Source organism: Aythya ferina, assembly GCF_964211825.1.
Source record: "Aythya ferina genome assembly, chromosome: 9".
Taxonomy (NCBI): Eukaryota; Metazoa; Chordata; class Aves; order Anseriformes; family Anatidae; genus Aythya; species Aythya ferina.
In genome coordinates this window covers 25,103,277-25,121,793 of record NC_140305.1, presented here as the reverse complement: position 1 = coordinate 25,121,793, position 18,517 = coordinate 25,103,277, and the positions used below count along the sequence as shown (strand labels likewise).

The 18,517-nt window shown below is 35.9% G+C and overlaps 1 protein-coding gene across 2 annotated transcripts in view; it reads right to left on the bottom strand.

Moving 5' to 3' along the window:
* Positions 1–18,517, bottom strand: part of SI (sucrase-isomaltase) — a 55,436-nt gene that overhangs the window by 16,428 nt on the left and 20,491 nt on the right. For both annotated transcript variants that reach the window (XM_084530301.1, XM_084530302.1), the window contains exons 13-31: positions 17,155–17,268; positions 16,012–16,096; positions 14,501–14,618; positions 13,966–14,137; positions 13,134–13,250; positions 12,461–12,615; positions 11,888–11,972; positions 10,897–10,953; positions 10,125–10,249; positions 9,633–9,721; positions 7,335–7,384; positions 6,179–6,349; positions 5,078–5,227; positions 3,271–3,480; positions 2,247–2,401; positions 1,631–1,799; positions 699–795; positions 475–587; positions 255–380 (exon numbers count right to left, since the gene is read on the bottom strand). In XM_084530301.1, coding sequence (XP_084386427.1) covers positions 255–380; positions 475–587; positions 699–795; positions 1,631–1,799; positions 2,247–2,401; positions 3,271–3,480; positions 5,078–5,227; positions 6,179–6,349; positions 7,335–7,384; positions 9,633–9,721; positions 10,125–10,249; positions 10,897–10,953; positions 11,888–11,972; positions 12,461–12,615; positions 13,134–13,250; positions 13,966–14,137; positions 14,501–14,618; positions 16,012–16,096; positions 17,155–17,268 — 2,358 coding nt within the window. The remainder of the gene's footprint in view (positions 1–254; positions 381–474; positions 588–698; positions 796–1,630; positions 1,800–2,246; positions 2,402–3,270; positions 3,481–5,077; positions 5,228–6,178; positions 6,350–7,334; positions 7,385–9,632; positions 9,722–10,124; positions 10,250–10,896; positions 10,954–11,887; positions 11,973–12,460; positions 12,616–13,133; positions 13,251–13,965; positions 14,138–14,500; positions 14,619–16,011; positions 16,097–17,154; positions 17,269–18,517) is intronic.

Sequence of the window (18,517 nt, the reverse complement as noted above, 5' to 3'; positions counted from 1 at the left end):
TAAAAGATAATATAAAGCAGCCTAAAAAACACATTTAACATGACCATTTAACAAAACCACATTTAACATTCTACATTTAGCATGCAGAGATATTCAGCTATGGCATAAAATAGAGTTTGCTCCTCTCTACCACAGTAGTGGGGTGGTTTTTTTTGTTTGTTTGTTTTGTTTTGTGTGTGTTTAAAGGATATTAACTGATACTCTGAAGCCAGAAATTCAGACATGAACTCAAATGTTAAGTACTACCAGCGTACATAGGGAATGTTAGCTGCCTTCATTTCCTCCACCAGCTGGGAAATTTCACTGTCGTTCCTGTATCCATAGCGGCACAACTGGAATCCCAAGGACCAGTAGGGTGGCATCACTGGTCGTCCAATCAGCTAGAAATAAGAAAGAGTATTTGTGGTGAATAGGTGAAAACCAACCAACCAGTCCACCAAAAAGTGCTAGTTTGTAATAGGGTAAGAATCCTACTGCAGTGTACTCTTGAACAACAAGTTCTGGTGTTGGGCCCAAAACCATGTAAAAGTCAAGAATTCCTCCAATGGTGCGGTATGTCAGGGCAGGGGTTGGCTGGAATGTCACATCTAGAAATGGGGAAAGTGAAATGAGAAAAGGATGCCTGGATTAGCAGCTATTGCAAACCACTGAACATAAAAATAAAACACATCGAGAAAATAAAATGAAGATTTTCTTACCCATTGCATTGCTGTTAAGCAAGAGAACTCCATGGGCATTGCCGTCTTCTTCAAGAGCCATGTAAAATGGCTGATAACCATAGGAATTCAACTTATACTGCAAACAAAATAAAATAATTTCTAAAGTGGAAGCATCATAAGCAATGACCCGTTTACATCTATTTAAAAAGTATTAGTAAAAGATGAGACACACAACTTCCAAATCTATAACAAAAAGCTTCAGAAGTATACACTTATAACCTACACACCTACAAAACACACCTACAGAAAATCAATTTCAGTTTGACAACTGGAGTCTGTCTTGTTCAGAGTGACCAAGCATGAAGGAAAGCAAAGGTACTACTGCCTTTAAAACTCACTAATAAGAAAGAGCTTTCCCAGGACAAAATTTTCTTTTTTTTTTCCAGCAGTAGCAGACATCTATCTATATGATCAGGAGATTATGTTATTTTTCAATATATTTCAATATATTGAAATCTGAACCAGAAGTTATAGGTGTAATAAACTGCCACTATTTCACTGGTCATTCCCTGAAAATTGCCAACATTGTGTTATCTTGTAGGAAATAGCACTCATATATGCACCGACATAAGATTTCTGATTTACCCCTCTAAGCACTAATTGAACCCCAAAACTTCCTCATACATTTCCATCTTTCAGAATAATTTTTTAGGAAGCATAATAAAGGAGCACTGGGCTGTGACTTCTAAGCCATATTCATCTGACTTAGAGCCTGAGCTCCACACATTTGGTTTTGCTGGTCACAAAGCAAAAATAGGCTTAGAGAAGACCATTGCCATTGAAACACTGTCCAAATTATAAGTCTCAATAAATACATTCATAGCAAATAAGTGTGTCCAGTACCAGCAGACATTCACTGGACTTTAAAGTACTGTTGAACATTTCTGCACATTAGGTTCATTTCTACTTACAGTAGGAGCCTGGTCCCTTGTGAACATTCCCCAGGTGTGCCAGCTCATGTTGCGTCGAAACATGGTGTGCTCGGTTTCTCCAAATCCATATATATATTGGGATGCCAAGCGGGTAGAAATCTGAATGAACATGTCACTGAATGTGAAGGTAGGCAGCTGTGAATCCCAGCTAAAGTAGAAAGAAAATAAAAATATTTAAAAATATATAAATATAAAGAAATATAAATTTAAAGAATATAGCAGTCTTTAGTGACATGTTTCACTGGAAGACACTTCTTTTAGGCTGAAAAATAATTTCTTATGTTCTGCACTTCCTCATGTGACATAGGACTGAGCAAATGTCAGACTACAGTGACAGGGGGAAAAACTGTAAAGGTGAGAAAATAGATATTGCTCACGGTACCTTCTCCATCCTTTCCCTGGTGAGTGTTCTCATACAATGCAATGGTGAAGCCATCTCTGATAGAGCTTCACCTGGCATTTAGCAGACAGTGCCATTTTGTGGGAAGGATAAAAAAACACTCGTCTTGAGGTATTTAAAAATATGAAGAAAATGGTTTGGGATGAAAAAAGCTAGCAAAAATAAATGAAATAAAATAGATTGAATATGGCTTACATGACTGTCCCTGTGCTTTTGCGCCGAACCTGTATACCAAATGGTTTTCTCTGAACTGATACTTCATAGAGTAGGTTCTCGTTTGTATTCACTGGGGAGCTTGGGAGATTTAATGGTACAGGAACCTCATATCGTGCATTCTGATAATCATAAATCTAGAAAGAAAAAAATGAAAATTAATTCATTTCAATGAGTTGTTTGAAATCTTACCTATAGTATAGGAATTGAGAATTAGTTAAAATTAAAACAGTAAATTATTGAATACTTTTGCCAAGCTGAGTATTTTCTTTCAACATATATTTTTGCTCCAATTCTTTCACAGTATTTGTGAAAAACAAACAAAAAAACACGCTTAAGGATTGAAATGCAGATCATTAATGTCTGGTTAATTATTTAAATCTGTTAATTCAAAGTCTATATCTATATTTGAAATTTTATTGATATTTTACATGTTTTAAATATTTTAAATATAGACATATATGTGTGTGGTAAATACCTTTCTGATTAATCTTTTAGTAATTTTTTAGACAACTCAGAAAAAGAGATTCCTTTTTAAGTTTTCTTTATTCTGTAAGCTCACACAGCTTACTTCTTGATGCACATTTTGTGCATCACATCATCACGTTTATTTCAGTCTTATTAAATGCAAAGTAGCAAATGATAGTCTAAACAGTAGGGCATTAAAAAAATTAGAACACAGGTGGAAGAATTAATGCAAAAGTAAATATTAAAATCACAATTATGCTTACAGCATAATTTACCTGTATACTAAAATAATGTCTTTAGTTCCAGAGTTTCTGTCTGACATTAGAGATATACATTGACATTATAACTTTGATTCATATAACTTCATTGTAAATTCTAGCACAGACTTATAGGACAAAAACAAACAAATAAGCAAACAAGCAAACAAAAAAACAGCATGGCCTGGTCTACAAAACCTTAACATTTATGTAATTTATGTAAACAGAACTATTTTGAACAATGGGACATTACAAACTACAAAACTCTTGCCTGAAATTACCTTAAATTGCAGCATGTGGTTGCTATGATATTTAACCTCCAAGCGCAGCGTACCAATTGGTTCGGTGTACTTCTCATTAGCTCTGGCATTGGTGCTGTTTAAGGTCAGGTTAGCTACCAAACCTGATGAGGAGTATTCTACTCCATCAACAGAGTAAGCGTTGTCAGAGTTGTAATAGCAGGATGGACTATCTGGGTTTGATGGTGATTGCTGCAAATGACAATAGGTTGCAGGTTAGTGAGTGATGCTGGCCTATTGTATTTCATACTATCAGCATGAGATCCAAAGCTACTATTTTTATCAGGTAGCTGTCAAATGTAGAAATTTAGGGAAAAATTAATACAACTACTAAACAATAAAGCCTGTACAAATAATTCAATCAGAAAATTGAGCCCATGCACAATGAAGATGGATTTAAATTCCCTGTATCTGTGATCTTCTGCTGAATCCTGAAACATGGCTGAGTCTTGGCCTACTGAAATTCTCAGAAGTTCCTCCCTCCTAATCCCATTGTCCTCTAGTCTCCATCAGCCTTCAAGAGGATGTGCCAAAGCCACATTAGATATTCAGGTAACAGCAGACCAGGCCTTTCCATTGGATTGCATATATCTTTAGTCGTATAAATTATCCCTAAAATATCCGCTGAGAATTACATCCTATGTGTCAAAGATCTCCTGATAGTAAGGTCAAAATTACTTTCAGTTTCCTGCTATAATTCAACAGAAACACTCAGACTAGGTATTCTGAGATTAGATAAACTGACGTAGGTTAATGCATTAGACTTCCACCTCTGCATACTTGTCATTAATCTTGTCTAGTTGTTCTAATGAAGCTATGCCTGCTCCTCACATCTGAGCTGCTAATGAATATTTATTCATCTGTCAGTATCAAAATCAAAGCACCTTTCAACTTGAGCAAGTGTTTAAAACATACAGAGTCCATAACACAACGAGAGTTTGATTTCACATGAAAAGACATTTCCAAATATCCAAAATTGCAAAAAGAATCTTCTTAAGAATGCCACAGATTCAGGGAACTTCACCTAATTTAGCTGTTGCTGTTTCAGGAACAGCTAACAGATAATTTTGTCTTCATATTTAGTAGATATGTCCAGGCTATAGAATTTAGATTTATAGGAGCAAGGAGTAATTCAGCTGGAGATACTCTTTAATGATCAACCCCACCAAGGCAGAGAGCTCCTGCATGTTTGTAGTCGTAAGATATCTATCAATGAAACTGTGTAATAAATAATTGTATGTCAGTCATTATTGATACATAAGTATCAACAGAGATATGAACAATTTAGTTTGCATATGAGTTATAATATCCAGGGGATTCAGGGGTTTTGTCTCAAACAATCTAAAGGATTTTTTATTATTATTATTTTATTTATTTATTTATTTATTGCTTAAAATGTGCTTCAGTGACTCTGAAGGTGAGACAAAAGGGGTGAGTCTTGCAGGTGCCAGTGAAGCAAAAGAGGCAGTAGTTAAAGATGCTCTATTCTGTTCTGTTTTGCTCTTCTTTTTTTCCAACTGTTATTATTTCTTACTGTCTTGAAAAGAATACCACGTTTTACCTGAACTACTGATACACTTAGAAAGAACTTACATTGTTGCTAACTACCTTAGTTTCATTGAAGTAAATAAAATTCCTAGTACAGGTCAGTTGATGGCAGTGCCCCCATACTAATTATGTCTGACAAATCTGCCTGACTACTTTTTCCACTGTAACCACAATGGAGAGACAGGTGTGATTCTGGAAATGTTTCTGTCATGACCATTTAAGAGAAATCATTTTTGCTTACCTCCCAGACACAGCCAAGTTGTTCACATTTTTCTTTTGTTGAATTCTGATTGGGATAACAATCAAACCTTTCATTGATACTTGCTTGTTGAGTCCATTGCAGTGTGTAGGATTTTCCCAGTTCAAGCTGAAGTCCTGTTATATGAACAACCTACAAATATTACAGAATAAATACTTATTAAAGCTTACATCAGATCAATCTTTCCTTCAGTTAGTAGAGAAACCATTCCTCAGAAACAATGCATTTTGCACATGGCATCTCACAAAAAACTGTCCCATGACGTTTGATATAATCTTACTTTTATAAATGTACACAGCTGAAATTCTTACAAATGACATCTGAAAATAAGAAGATAAACCTAAAAATAAATAAATAAATAAATTGAAAATGGATCCAATCTCATGGTTTCTCTGGAAGCACACAGGAATAAAGACAAGGGCACAGCTCCCTCACCTTTTGAAATATGATTGCAAGAGGTCAGAAAAGGTTAAAATATTTTGATTTTGAGTCAGTTACTTAGATAAAAGGTAACACAAGTGCATGTAATAATTAAAGAGTGTATACAATGCATGCTCAAAGCAGATTCAAATCAATGTCAGTGCAATCCTTAGTGCGCAAAAGCACTTCTATGAAAGCTCCCCACTACCAGCAGCATATTCACTTACTACATAAATGCACTGTGTTGCTGACTACCACTACTCATGCTGTGAAAAATGCTGTACAAATAGATACAGGAGGTTCAAAAAGGGCATTTTATTTTGTTCAAAGATAAATACATAAAAATCAATAAACTAATGCTCAATGGCAAGAAGGTAAGAATTTTCACCCTCCTTCAACGTCAAACCAAATCACAAAGGTATTCCTCTGACACATGAAATGTTGTTGTGGGAATAAGTGCACAACTAAACATCGTGTCATTTTGAGGGTCTGAGAGCATAACTTAGATGCTCTTCCTATACAGCTTAGTTTAATGTAATTGCACATGCATTCAGGCATACAATGAATTCTGGTGAAACAGTATTAGTACAGAGGACTATCCTTTACAATGTATAAAATCCAATTGATGCACTTCCACTATAACATTTAACTGTTATAATTTACCTTATCTGAAGGATAGTAGGTGATATTATGTAAAGAAGGTTGCAGAACATTGTTCTGAGTGACTTTAAGTTCTGTTATTTCCTGGAGCACTCCCAGAATTTTGATTTCTTCAAACTTCAGGTTGTTTGGATCAACATAACCATTGTTTATGACATTCATTTGTAGAATATTCTGAAAAATAAGGTAGTCATCAGCCTATTATAAAAAAATAAAATAAAAATGGTCCAAGGTTCTCCTGACCTACCAATTCATTTTTCTCATTAGCTCTTCATAGCATGGTATAAAGAAAGCCAATACTGTTTTCTTAACATATTAACTATTATCCTGCTTGTTGTTATCATCATACTTCTTTCTTCTTTGTTACAGGAAGAAACTAATGCTTTTGGCTACAAGACTTTCAAACTCCTAGAGTAACAAAAGTTTCTTACCTACAACTGATTCTATGATTCTATACGATTAAATATAATAGATATATAGGCATATATAAAGACATGGTTCTCACTTCTGTTCCTGTGCTTCTACCCTATGCATTGTGCCTATGCATCTTCTCTCACTTGTTACCTTGTTGTTTCACCATGGTAAGGGAAAGAATACATTTCAGAGATATTATTATCATTATACAAAAGAATACTTTAGCATATTACTTGACATCCTGATCATATGATATCTCTGGACTAAATGGAATAGAAAATTAATCATGAAGCAGATGGTGTAGGTTCAAACAGGATATAGGTCTTCTCCCTCTTTTAGAGACATTCAGCTACACTTTTTCAGTATCCCAGATTTATTTTTTTTTTCCATTTCACAATTTTTCAGAATCACAAACATATCCACCTCCTTCCTGGCACTGTTTTAACTGCCTCCGATGTTTTATAGTTCTCTCACTCAATAAACATTAGTGTTGAGTTTATGAAGTGAAGGGAATTAAGAGTTCTTTAGACACTGAAGTTAATTAGGGGAGGAAAAGACAACTAAAAGACTTTCATCCCATTTAAATTACATTATTTTTGAAATGACTCCTCTGTGACTTTGTCAAACACTTTACTTCTCAGTAAATATTACAGGAGAATAAGGAGGGAGAAAAGAATGCCCTTTGACAATACTTTCTGATAATAACAACAGATGAAAATATAATCATTTAAAAGAGAATACTTACATCAGAAACGGTAAACTCATAGTAAATGTAGTTTTTATTGTCAAGTGTGCCTGTTAGGAAAGGAAATAAGTTACACTTGCAGTGCAGAAAAGAATGCATACGAACCAAGACTGTGTCACCAATCAATTACTAATTATCATAAAGCCATTCAGAAGATGCTCTGAACAAATCATGTACAAATTACTGTTGGTTTCACCTTGTTTTGAAGACCTTACACTTATTTTGTATTCTTTAAAAACCTGCATATAGCTCAGAATTGAAGATTCATGATCTTAACCATTGCTGTAGAGGATTCCCGTTTCTAACAGGAAACAATAGAAACATTCACTATTTCTGTTTATTGTCCAAGTGGGAGTTTTTTTGCCCTTGAAAAAGTGTTTATCATCTTCAAAATCTCTATAGTATTTAGTACTTCCTCTCATCTTTCTATTTAGATCACATAACTTTTTCCATGAGACCTATTTTCTAGACTTGTAATTTTTCTTGCTGCTGTCTTATGGTATCCTATTTTTCTACATTTGCCCAGAAGAGTGAAATTTGTAGGCAGATTGTAGGCCACCAAAGCTACAAAGTGCATGATTACTCACTGCAGATCTGCTATAACACCAGGAAATCATACGCTGGCCAACAACTCTCTCTCCATAGGAATGAAGGAATGTAAACTATATATACATTAATATGACTATAGGATAAGTGTATGCCAAAGTAACATGACTTGCTATGCTTTCTCTGCACATTCTCATTTTGCAGGTAAAAACAAGTTAGCCAAGTGAAATGTTCACTACAAGTTCCATCCAACAGATTTCCATTTTGACCTTACTATCATCTCTTTGATGATGAGACAGTTCTCCTAAACTTCTTTGGATTAGGCCAGGAGATCTAATTTACAAAATTTTCCAAAAACTTTTAATTAAATGTCTCTAAAATGTACGGATATTTTTTTTTTTTTTTTTTTTTTATTATTATTCGTATGTATCTTCTTGAATGTAGATTTATGGTTCAAAGTGAATCCATCAAAATATACAAAGTAAGTATTTTGTGCAGAAAATGACTGTAATGTTAATAATGTATGCCATGGAAACATAAAAGAGGAAACACCACACCACCAGGAAAAAATAAATAAATACAAAAATTGACCACAACAATCTGTTACATTTTTCCATATGAGAAAACGTAACTGTGAGCAAATTGTAAACTGTTTCTCTGCAACCTGAAAGTTTGGGCCAGGAAATAGAATCACAAGATGTTTTATTGTTTTGTTTCTCAACAGAAGAGAGTACAATAACAGCTTTGTTATTTTAGATCCTGACAAAGCAGTACATACGGCTGTCATATCAGCAGCCACCCAAGGCCTTCAATATTTACTGCTGCAATAATCAGCCAAATCAAAGCTCTATTTCTTAAAAGCATCCCAAACTTTCACAAAAATCTAAAGAAAACTAGAGGCTTCGAAGTTTTTTTTCTGAGATACAATTGGCACAGTTAAAATAATAAAAGGGAGTCCTACAAGTCCAATACATGAAGTTTTTCTCATTCCAACAGATTTTCTAGGATTGCCATCACATTTACCTGTGGAGCACAAATAGGTTACTTTCTGGCATTTTCTGTAGGTAAGATTTATCAATGCCAGTTCACCACAAGAGATGAAGTTGACAGGCTTTGGCATAATTATAGTGACTGTCCCAGGGGAAACAACTTCCCTGATTGCTTTTGCAAAGGCGAGGTTGGCAACATGACAAATATAGCCTGTACATGCTTACTTGTGTGCTCGTGCACCGGTGTGCTGTGGGAACCAGATGGCATGAAATATTTTGGCTTCAGTACTGTATCTTTGAGTTGACAGAATCTTGACTGTTTTCACAAGTAATTTAAATAACTCCAGAGAGTTAAAAAAATTGCTACTTTTTCATTTTCTACCTGTTTGTAGTGTCCAACACTAATTATGTGCATTCTTGCACCCATTGAAACTAATTTGGATCTATACCAGAATATATATCAATCTTGACACTGCAGTTTAACAGTCAGCGTGCTAATGTACCAAACCTTAACATATTTGTGGCCACAGTGAAAACATGGGGTGAAAATAATAGAAAAAATAAAAAAGGAAGACTAACTAAATAACATTTTTTTTCACTTAAAAATGATCAAAAAGTCATGATATATGAGTAACTATTAATAGGTTGTAACAATGTCCACAATAGCTTATTCTTGCTCCATAAAATGAGCTGGAGGATTGAAGTCTGTAAGTGTATTTAAGTTTGGTTTATCGTACTTATTTCAGTATTGATAGCTGCTCACCTGTAGATTCTCCATCATCCCAGAACAAGTCCCCGTAAGCTTTATTGTCATCATCCAGGGCAATTATAAGTCCCATTGGATTCTTGCGACTATCAAAAGAAAGGCATTCTGTCTTACATGTATCTAGACAGCTACCGAGACAATCTTAACAAATCCTTCCTGTTCATGCTAAGAATGCAGTAATTGGAAGAGTTACAATGTCTGGGGAGTTGTCTTAGATTAGTCCTTGGTCATCTTTATTTTCAGGGAAATGGATTAAAATACATGACAAGTTGACAAAATATTATGCAAATAAACCATTAATAAATCATTCCCTATATATGTAAACAGTAGCAGAAGTGAGTTGTTGTTCACTGTTGTTTCTAAGTCTCAAAGTAAGAGTGCTAAATTGGATGGGCTGCTACTGATTTGTAACTTGACAGTCCTGAGCCCATTCTTGAAATTATACTTCAAATTAATCTAATGGTGAAAGCATTTGGTTTGGAAGCATACCTCTCAGATGTCGTGGGAGCTGGTTGTTGTGTAGGGTAAATGTAGCCTCCTCTCAAATGGAGCCCCAGTTTGTCTGCTGGCAGGTACAAATCAGTCCACTGTTTTCTGATTGGTATTTTTGCCCCCTTATTGACAGGGATGTAAAAGAACGGGCATTACTCACTGCTATCAAACTCATGATTTAAGACAGCATTCATTTTAACTTTTCCTTTCAGAGGAGGTTGAATTTAGGTAAATATCTATGTGACACTGGGCCCAAGAAATAAAATAACCATATATCAATATGTTATATAAATCAACACCTCACAGTGCTGAGTTTTGGGTCAGTCAACACAGACAGCAGCTCCTGTTGGGCTGTTGGGACATCAGATGTGAGCAAAGCCTTTTTTTTTTTTTTTTTTTTTTTTTACACCCGCCAAAAGGATCAAAGGATCATTACAGCAGTGGGAAACTTATTTGCAGAAATGAGATTAATAAAGAAAAATCACAAATGCTCATGCATCATAATGTTTTACTTTACTTCAAGCATGTCTTTGCTGAAGTTTCTATTCAATCTGCCTTCTCATCCCCTGCACTATATTCCATGCCTCCATGTCCTTTCTTTGAGGTTTTAACTCATGCGTTTACCCCCTCCATACTTCATCCTTTGTCTCACCATTTCCTCCCTGCAGGCTTTCTTTCAGGTCTCTGTCACTGAAGCAGGCCTGACAAACTTATTCTACCTCATAGACCTTTAAACAATCACCCCCTAGTATCCTGGGCATTTACTCACCGTTTCATACTCATACCACACTGCATCAGGAATATATGCTTGAATTACATCCACACCCTGAAACATGAATAAAGAAACATCTCTCATATTTGAAATTAATTAATTAATAGACTAAACTTTCTTGTGTGGTGTAAGACAATATAAAGTGACATGAGAAAAGCTCTGATTTTGAGTGAAATTCTGAGATGATGCAAAGATGAGTTGAATCAGTGTATCAGACCAGATGACTGGTTCTCCAGATGATTGGTTCCCCAGGAAAACGAGAGATGGAAAATGTAATAGGTTATATGGGATTTAATACATAAAGTGTAAGATTTTCCATTTTAATGGTGACAAAAATATGTTGTGTGCTCTCTCACTGGAAGTGATAAGTGAAGGGGAGGAGGGGGAGGGAAAGAAGACTAACAAATTTACAATTGCAAGGAGTCCAAAGACAGTCAGTAATGTGGTGTACCAATGAATAATATGTACAATCATCTAGCAAAAAACATACTTCCCCTAGAGAACAAACTGTGTTACAGCTAATAGACAAGTCCCTCTGCATTTTTCTTGTGAAATGACTTCACTTAAGGTCTGCTCAAGCCAGAAGAGTTCAGACCAGAATAGGACTAGAGGGCATTTCCTGAGCTCCTCTGGGAAATAGGAAGAGCCCATTTTTGTGGTTCACCTTGTTCAGCAAAAAATGGGAATGCGAATGTGATTTCAGGAGGAAATACACATACACAGCAGAGGAGCTATAATCTTCAAGCTGAATAACAAAGATGTCAGACAAACAAACTACAAAAGCTCAAAAAAAAAAAAAAAAAAAAAAAAAAAAAAAAAAAAAAAGGAAAGTGTTTTCTAACCAGAAGAATAAAGGAACAGCAATAACATAACTTCGGCATTTTACGCTGTAGTCTCCCACCGGAGAAAGGAGTTGTAACTTGTGACTTCAGGAGTCCCCCTTCCCCATGAGGTGGTTATGAGACACACACCAAACAGCCAAACCTACCGGGTCAAGGACAGCAGAAATAAGTAGACCAGGACCCCACAGGAACTGCCTATCAACTTCCCACGTCACTTCATCCGAGTAGAACCTGGGAGTTGGGAAAGACAGAGCACTAACTGGTTTTGAAGAACTAGACCATCATCAGTAATCCTAGTATTTCAAAGTACTGTTTGCCTAGAATCATGACTGAAAAGTGTCAGGTGAAAATTCCTTTTTCTTGACATATTCTTGACCTAGTTATGTTCAAGAGTTTTCCAGGTAAGGAAATGTACATTCTAATATACAGATCATGGCCCAGAGTGATTTGATTAGCTGGCAATAACATTTCATAACACCTCTTAAGAGTGACTGACAATAATATATGCATATATACAGAAATTACAGATGGTTTCTGATTACTCTTCTGATTACTCCAAAATGGTATTTCATGAATTCAGAAGTTGTCTCTCTATATATATATTCCAACATGCATTTTCACAAATTATATACTTATTTGGATAGTTCCTATCAACATTCAAGCTGTCTGAATCCTTTCTTCCTAATAAAAACATCACAAAGGCTGTTTGGTACACTTACTCGTGCAAAACTGGACGTACAACCGTGTCCCCTTGAGTATGAGCTTTGTAAAAGAGGGTGTAGAGGTAGGGCAGCAAAGTGTAGCGAATGTTCAAGTAATGTTTGGAGGTTTTCACCAAAACTGAATCAGCTCCAAACACAGCTGGATCCTGAGGCTGAAAATAAATATTACATTATTTGCATTGTGCAGGAAATACCCTGAAATTCAGGAGCTGAAATTCAGTGGTGTGCATCTTTACAGTATCTGCCTTTCAGATGGTGGGATTTGAGGTCTTGCTCCAGTCTCCCTTAGCACTGTCGGTCCCTCCTTGTCCATCTGTGAGGAGAGCACATCAGGGTCAGCCCAGGTTTCATTGGGCACGCACACCAGTGCACACTAAAGGGTGCTCCCAAGAATCAGGGTGATGGTGAGTGCTTGCCCTCACTGGAAGATGTTGATGGTGCTGAAACTGCTGCCAAATCTGTGAAGCCTCAAGGACATAAAACTAACCCTTCTGAAGCAGAACCTCTTAATCTTTTGAAGGCAAGATTTTATAAAGGGAGCTCAGGGTTCTGCCAGTTTCAGACTGCTCTGCTATCTAATTGCCAGTGATGGTAATGATCGTTAGGGATACTATCAAAGGAAGTGTGGCAGTGGAATCCAAATCAGTTTGTAAGAGGAGTTACAACTTACTATGTATCCTTCAGCATTGTGATTCCGGGAAAATGGGTAAAAGGCTCCTACTTGCATCCACCGCCTGCAAAGTTCTTCAGTCGTGTCATCAAAGAAACCACAAATATCTGCTCCAATCTTTAAATAAAAGCAGAATTTGTTGCATAGAGAGTACACCACACCTCTAATCTCTACACAAGACATAACATTTAAGGGACGTATCAATTCATCCTTTTTTTTTTTTTTTTTGCTAGGGTGACTAATGCATTGAAAACATTTGTACCTTTCTTCCTTTAACTACACTTTGTACAAAATCAATCAATAAATCAATCAATCGGTAAACTGATTGGCTCCTAGCACAGTCCATCATTCTTTTTTTCTTTCTAACCCTTACCTTCCTGTTTGGTACTCATAGGCATATAATAGGAAAACAATGCCAAATCATACAAATTTAAACCTTGAAGAGCGATTTGGTCATTTCACTTATAAATGGATGCTTCCATTTCATTCAAAAATGGAAAGGAAAACACCAAAGTATTTCACATGAATCACTAATGGATATAATAATACTAGAGGTAACAAGTAGCTTGGCATATATGTTTGTTACCTGCATGTCTCACCATACACATATAGTCACAGAAACCAAAATACATGGCCTAAACCAAAAATCAGTCATTGGAAAAAAAAAATAAAAATGTTAAAAAAAAAAGATCCCTAAAGAGGATTAAGGCATGGCTGAAGAGTTAAGATGGTTATATAAATAGCCTTTCATTAGGCAATCCATTGTCACAGAGGTAAGAGGTAATGTTTTTCCATTGGTTTTGAAAGGAGGTCACAAACTAGAATTTCATACATAAGGAATTCCAAAGAGGTTAAATTCCAGCATTCCAGGTATCGCCCATTTTATGTGTTCCCATGTTGCTGCATTATCTCCCAGCCAGTGTCCTGTGTGCTTTCCAGATCCCACAAAAGTAGACCTCGAAATCAGGAAGCTTCGTTTTCCAGGAAACACTGTCTTGATGGCCCTGAAAAAGAAACAAGACTGGAACTATACAACAGAATAAAGATAACAGAAGTTTCAGTAGTTTTATATAAAGAAGATTTATACTGACTAATTTACTATAATTGGTCATCCCAGAGACCTGGACTCCTTTACCGTTAAACAGGCATCCTTTAGCAAAGTTCAAGATGTTAAATTTGAACAACCCTTCTGTAAGTCTTTGACTACCAATGCCTGACCCAGAACTTTAGTTAGTAGATTTTGCTTTTGTTGCAGTGGCTTAAATACAGTCTAATTTTGTCCAGAAATCAGGTTCATTTAGAAGTTGCTATTTTGGAAGATGCGAGCCTGAAACCTTTTTGTAAAGATATTAAGATGCATTCCTTACTCGTTTGTTGATATGGCCATTGAATATCCATAAAGACTGTGGACATCATAGTGTTTGCCCCACTTCTGTACTGCATCCATACAAAGTGTCTTGGAAAACATGAGTTTATCAAGAATACCTTCAATAAAGAAACATAGATTTTAGTTTTAAAGCATGTTTTGGTTCTGAATATTCCAACCTTTTATTTAGTGCACATTCATGACACTAAAGCCTTTCTTTCTTTCTTTAATGTTTCCGTTAAACAAATTCACTGTTTGCATTAAACAAATATCACTATTACTACTACAAGAACACAATTATTTTGTTGGCTGCTGGTTTTATTCAACTTTGCTCTAACTGTGCTGTTTTCTGCTCTTGAGCTTTGTGTACCACATTACAATCAACAAACAAATAGGAAAAAAAAAATAATGCATTACTGCAAACAGCTCCTGAAATGCAGCTTTGCTGAGGGAGTGAAATTTAGTAGACTTATGGAAAATGTGTATCAATTTGTTCAGTACATAAAATAGTTAACTCAAACACTTTATCTTTGCATAGGTGTGATTAAATGGTAGCCACAGTTAATCCCTTCCATGCCAGTGCTTTCTGCTGGCACCTTTCTTAATTAACCTATGCCCAAGTGGACTCACCGTCAGCTTTATTGTGAGCCCAAGCATATGTCTGAGAGCAACAAGATGGTGTAAGCAGACTCTGCATTCTCTGTATTGAATATTCACTTTACTGTAAGGTAGCGGACTATGCCTGTAAGGTCACAAGTGACCCATATTTTCTCTGTGAGCTACCTGGGGCCTGCGAATGCTGAAGGGACTCCCAAAAGCTAATTAATTACTTAAAGTTTTAACTTTCAGTCAACTAACAGGTAATCATTGCCTATTTTCCATCTTAAATTAGAACTGGGGATACTAAATCGTTGCAATATAGAACAGATGGAAACACTTTTTGTTTAATTTGAATCATTCATCTGTATTTGAGGTCAGAGAAAGTAATATTTTACTTCCAAATTTGACAGTAAAATGACACACTAAACACTGGCTCAAACTGACAATTCAACCTTGGTCCATCTGCATTTGTCCTGCAACTGACTGTTTACCCATGCAAAGAAGAACTGTACAGCTGCACCCTAAATTTCTGAATCACGATTGGACAATATGATGGCAATGGTTTCTTGAAGTTAGTACTTAATAGCAAATATGAATTCCATATAAGTGTTGTGTGTAAATGTAAAACTATTGAGGGAAAGAACATCAATATATTTTCAGGGATAATTAAGGCAGCAAATATATTCGGTAATAATTTGAAAAGTGGTAAAAACACATTATTTTCTCCTGATTCATATAAACTGCTCTTTTGAATCAAGCCAAGACATATGTATGTTTTCTCTCATTTGGAATGTTCATACACCATCCATAAGAACTAGAGTAAATTCACTTTGCTTCCTTGTAGGCAATTGCACAGTAATTTGTAATTCATTCTTTTAAATATTTTTTCTCTATGATTAAAGATAGACTTACTGGGAGTAAATGGAGGATAGTTTAAGTCATTCTTTGCACAACCATCATTTGAGCCTTGAACAAAGTTGGATATTTCATTCATGTCCTGAAAAGGTAAGATGCAGACAGTAAGACGCAGATTCAGATTGTAATAAAGTTTCCTCAACCATGTATTCCTAACAGAAAATTTCATGTTCTATTCTGTTATCCTTTAAGGAATACTTAGTACTAGTACCATACATTTAGGTAATAATGATAGCACTTGGATAGCACTTGGATATTGAACCGATCTGTTCCTGTATTATACAGGTCTCACTGTTGGGTGGAATTCTGTGTTCTGTTGAACATCATTTTGTGAGAGCTATACCTTATCCCTCCAGAAAAAGCTCCATGAAACTCCAAGAAGCTCCATATACATGAGGTGCTCATGTATACATTGTTCCTGTGACCGACTCATTGGTCAAGTTAATGTCCTAAGTAGGGAGTGTGTGAAGAGAAATGCAGAACCAGCAAATGTGTGCTGTGATTTCTGTCAAAATACACAAGTTGACTAGATGTTCTTAAACATCTCCTTTATAAGATTTTCCAAACCATTATGCTTTCCAACTTAGCTCTCTTTCTTCCACGCATATTTCACCCTGCAGCACTGTAACTGAAGGAGAACCATAAATGGAAGAGAGCAAAGTCAGGATGGAAAGCACTGTAGTCTAGTGACCAGTTTCCTTCACTCAAATTGTCTGCTTTCTGTGAGACAGCTGTGCAGTCTACACTTGAAAGCTTGACCTGGTGTAACCACAGCAAAACAAGTGAGAGCTACACATTCAATCATGTAGCAGCCAAAGGACTATAACTTTGCCACAGAGGGTAATTTAAAATTGTTATAGCTTGCTATATGTCCAAATATTCAGTAGATTCTTGCTTTCTTTCAAAAACATTCTTTATTTTTATGTAAAAGGAAGTCAGAAAAGCAGAAAAAGACTATAGGGAAGAAAGTTTGAATATCAAATTTGAATTTATATCAAATTTGAATTGCAAATCCAACAACAAAAGGTGTGAACATCCTGCAATGATTTCAGGTTACTAACAGTAAACTTTCCTTTCAAATTCAATGCAAACTGAATTTGATAAACATTTATCTTAAAATGAAAGTTCTGAATTACTTACAATCCAGATCCCATCATATGGCACTGTTCCATAAAATAAACTACATTCTTCCACCCACCAGCTGGTACAGTCTGGGTTGGTGTAGTCTGGAAACACAGTGGTCCCTGGCCACACCTATAACATTAAAAAGGAAATAATTGATTACATTGTTGATTGCATTAGAAGAAGATGAAAATTTATAATATAGTAAACTTCCTTTTTTTTTTTATTTTGTTTTATTTTCCAAATAATAATTTGAACCAGGTCTAGGCCAAACATTGAAAAAATGTGAACAAAACCAAAATTCTTTAATTTTTTTATTTAGATTTTCTCTGCCTTTTTTCCACTTTTAAGCCTTTTCTTCAATGCCTTTTACAGTACATTGCAGAATATGAGGATATGTATCAAAGTAGTCTAGAGTAGTCTAGAGTAGAGTAGTCCAGAGTAGTCTAGAGTAGTCTAGAGTAGAGTAGAGTAGAGTAGAGTAGAGTAGTTGCAGTTGGAAGGGACCTACAAAGATCATCAAGCCCAACTGTCAGACTACTTTGGGTCTGACCCAAAGTGCATCCAAGTGACTCTGAAACACGGACAGGCACTGCATATCAACCACCTCCATAGGAAGCCTGTTCCAGAGTAACACAACCCTCTTGGTATTTTATTAGGAAATTGGAGATTTTCCTAATATCTAGTATGAACCTCCCCCCATTCAGCTTTTACTCATTCCCATGTGTCTTGTCAATAGACACCACGGAGACAAGAAGTACACCTACCTCTCCACTTCCATCACTCGAGCTGTAAAGAGCAGTGAGGTCACACTTCAACCTCCTCTTATCCAAGCTTAACAAACCCAATGTCCTCAACCCCTTCTCAGAGGACATGCTTTTCATTTTCTTTCATCTTTTAAACATAGTTCTTGTTCTTCTCTGGATGCATTCAAATACCTTAACATCCTTGCAAAACTGTAGAGCCCAGAACTGTACACTGTATTTCGGATGATGCTAAATACGGTGGGATAATCATCTCTTTTGACAGGCTGTCTATAACATGTTTAATGCACCCCAGAATACAGTTTGCCCTCTTCACTACCAAGTTGCACTGTTGGCTCATGGTGAGCCTGCTGTCAGCTAGAGCCCCCAGATCCCAGATTTACATTAACTGAAGTCCATAATTATATATATATATACACATACATACATACATACATATAGATAGATAGATAGATAGATATAAATAATCTGTTTTGTTCTTCTCATTGTGATATGCCTGATAAAATCAAATGAAGCAGTGGCATATTACAATATCATTTTTCTTGCATAAATTTTCAGTGGGTTGGCAGGGCTAAGTGCTTTTTTTCCCCTACTATAAAGGGTATGTACTTTTATTT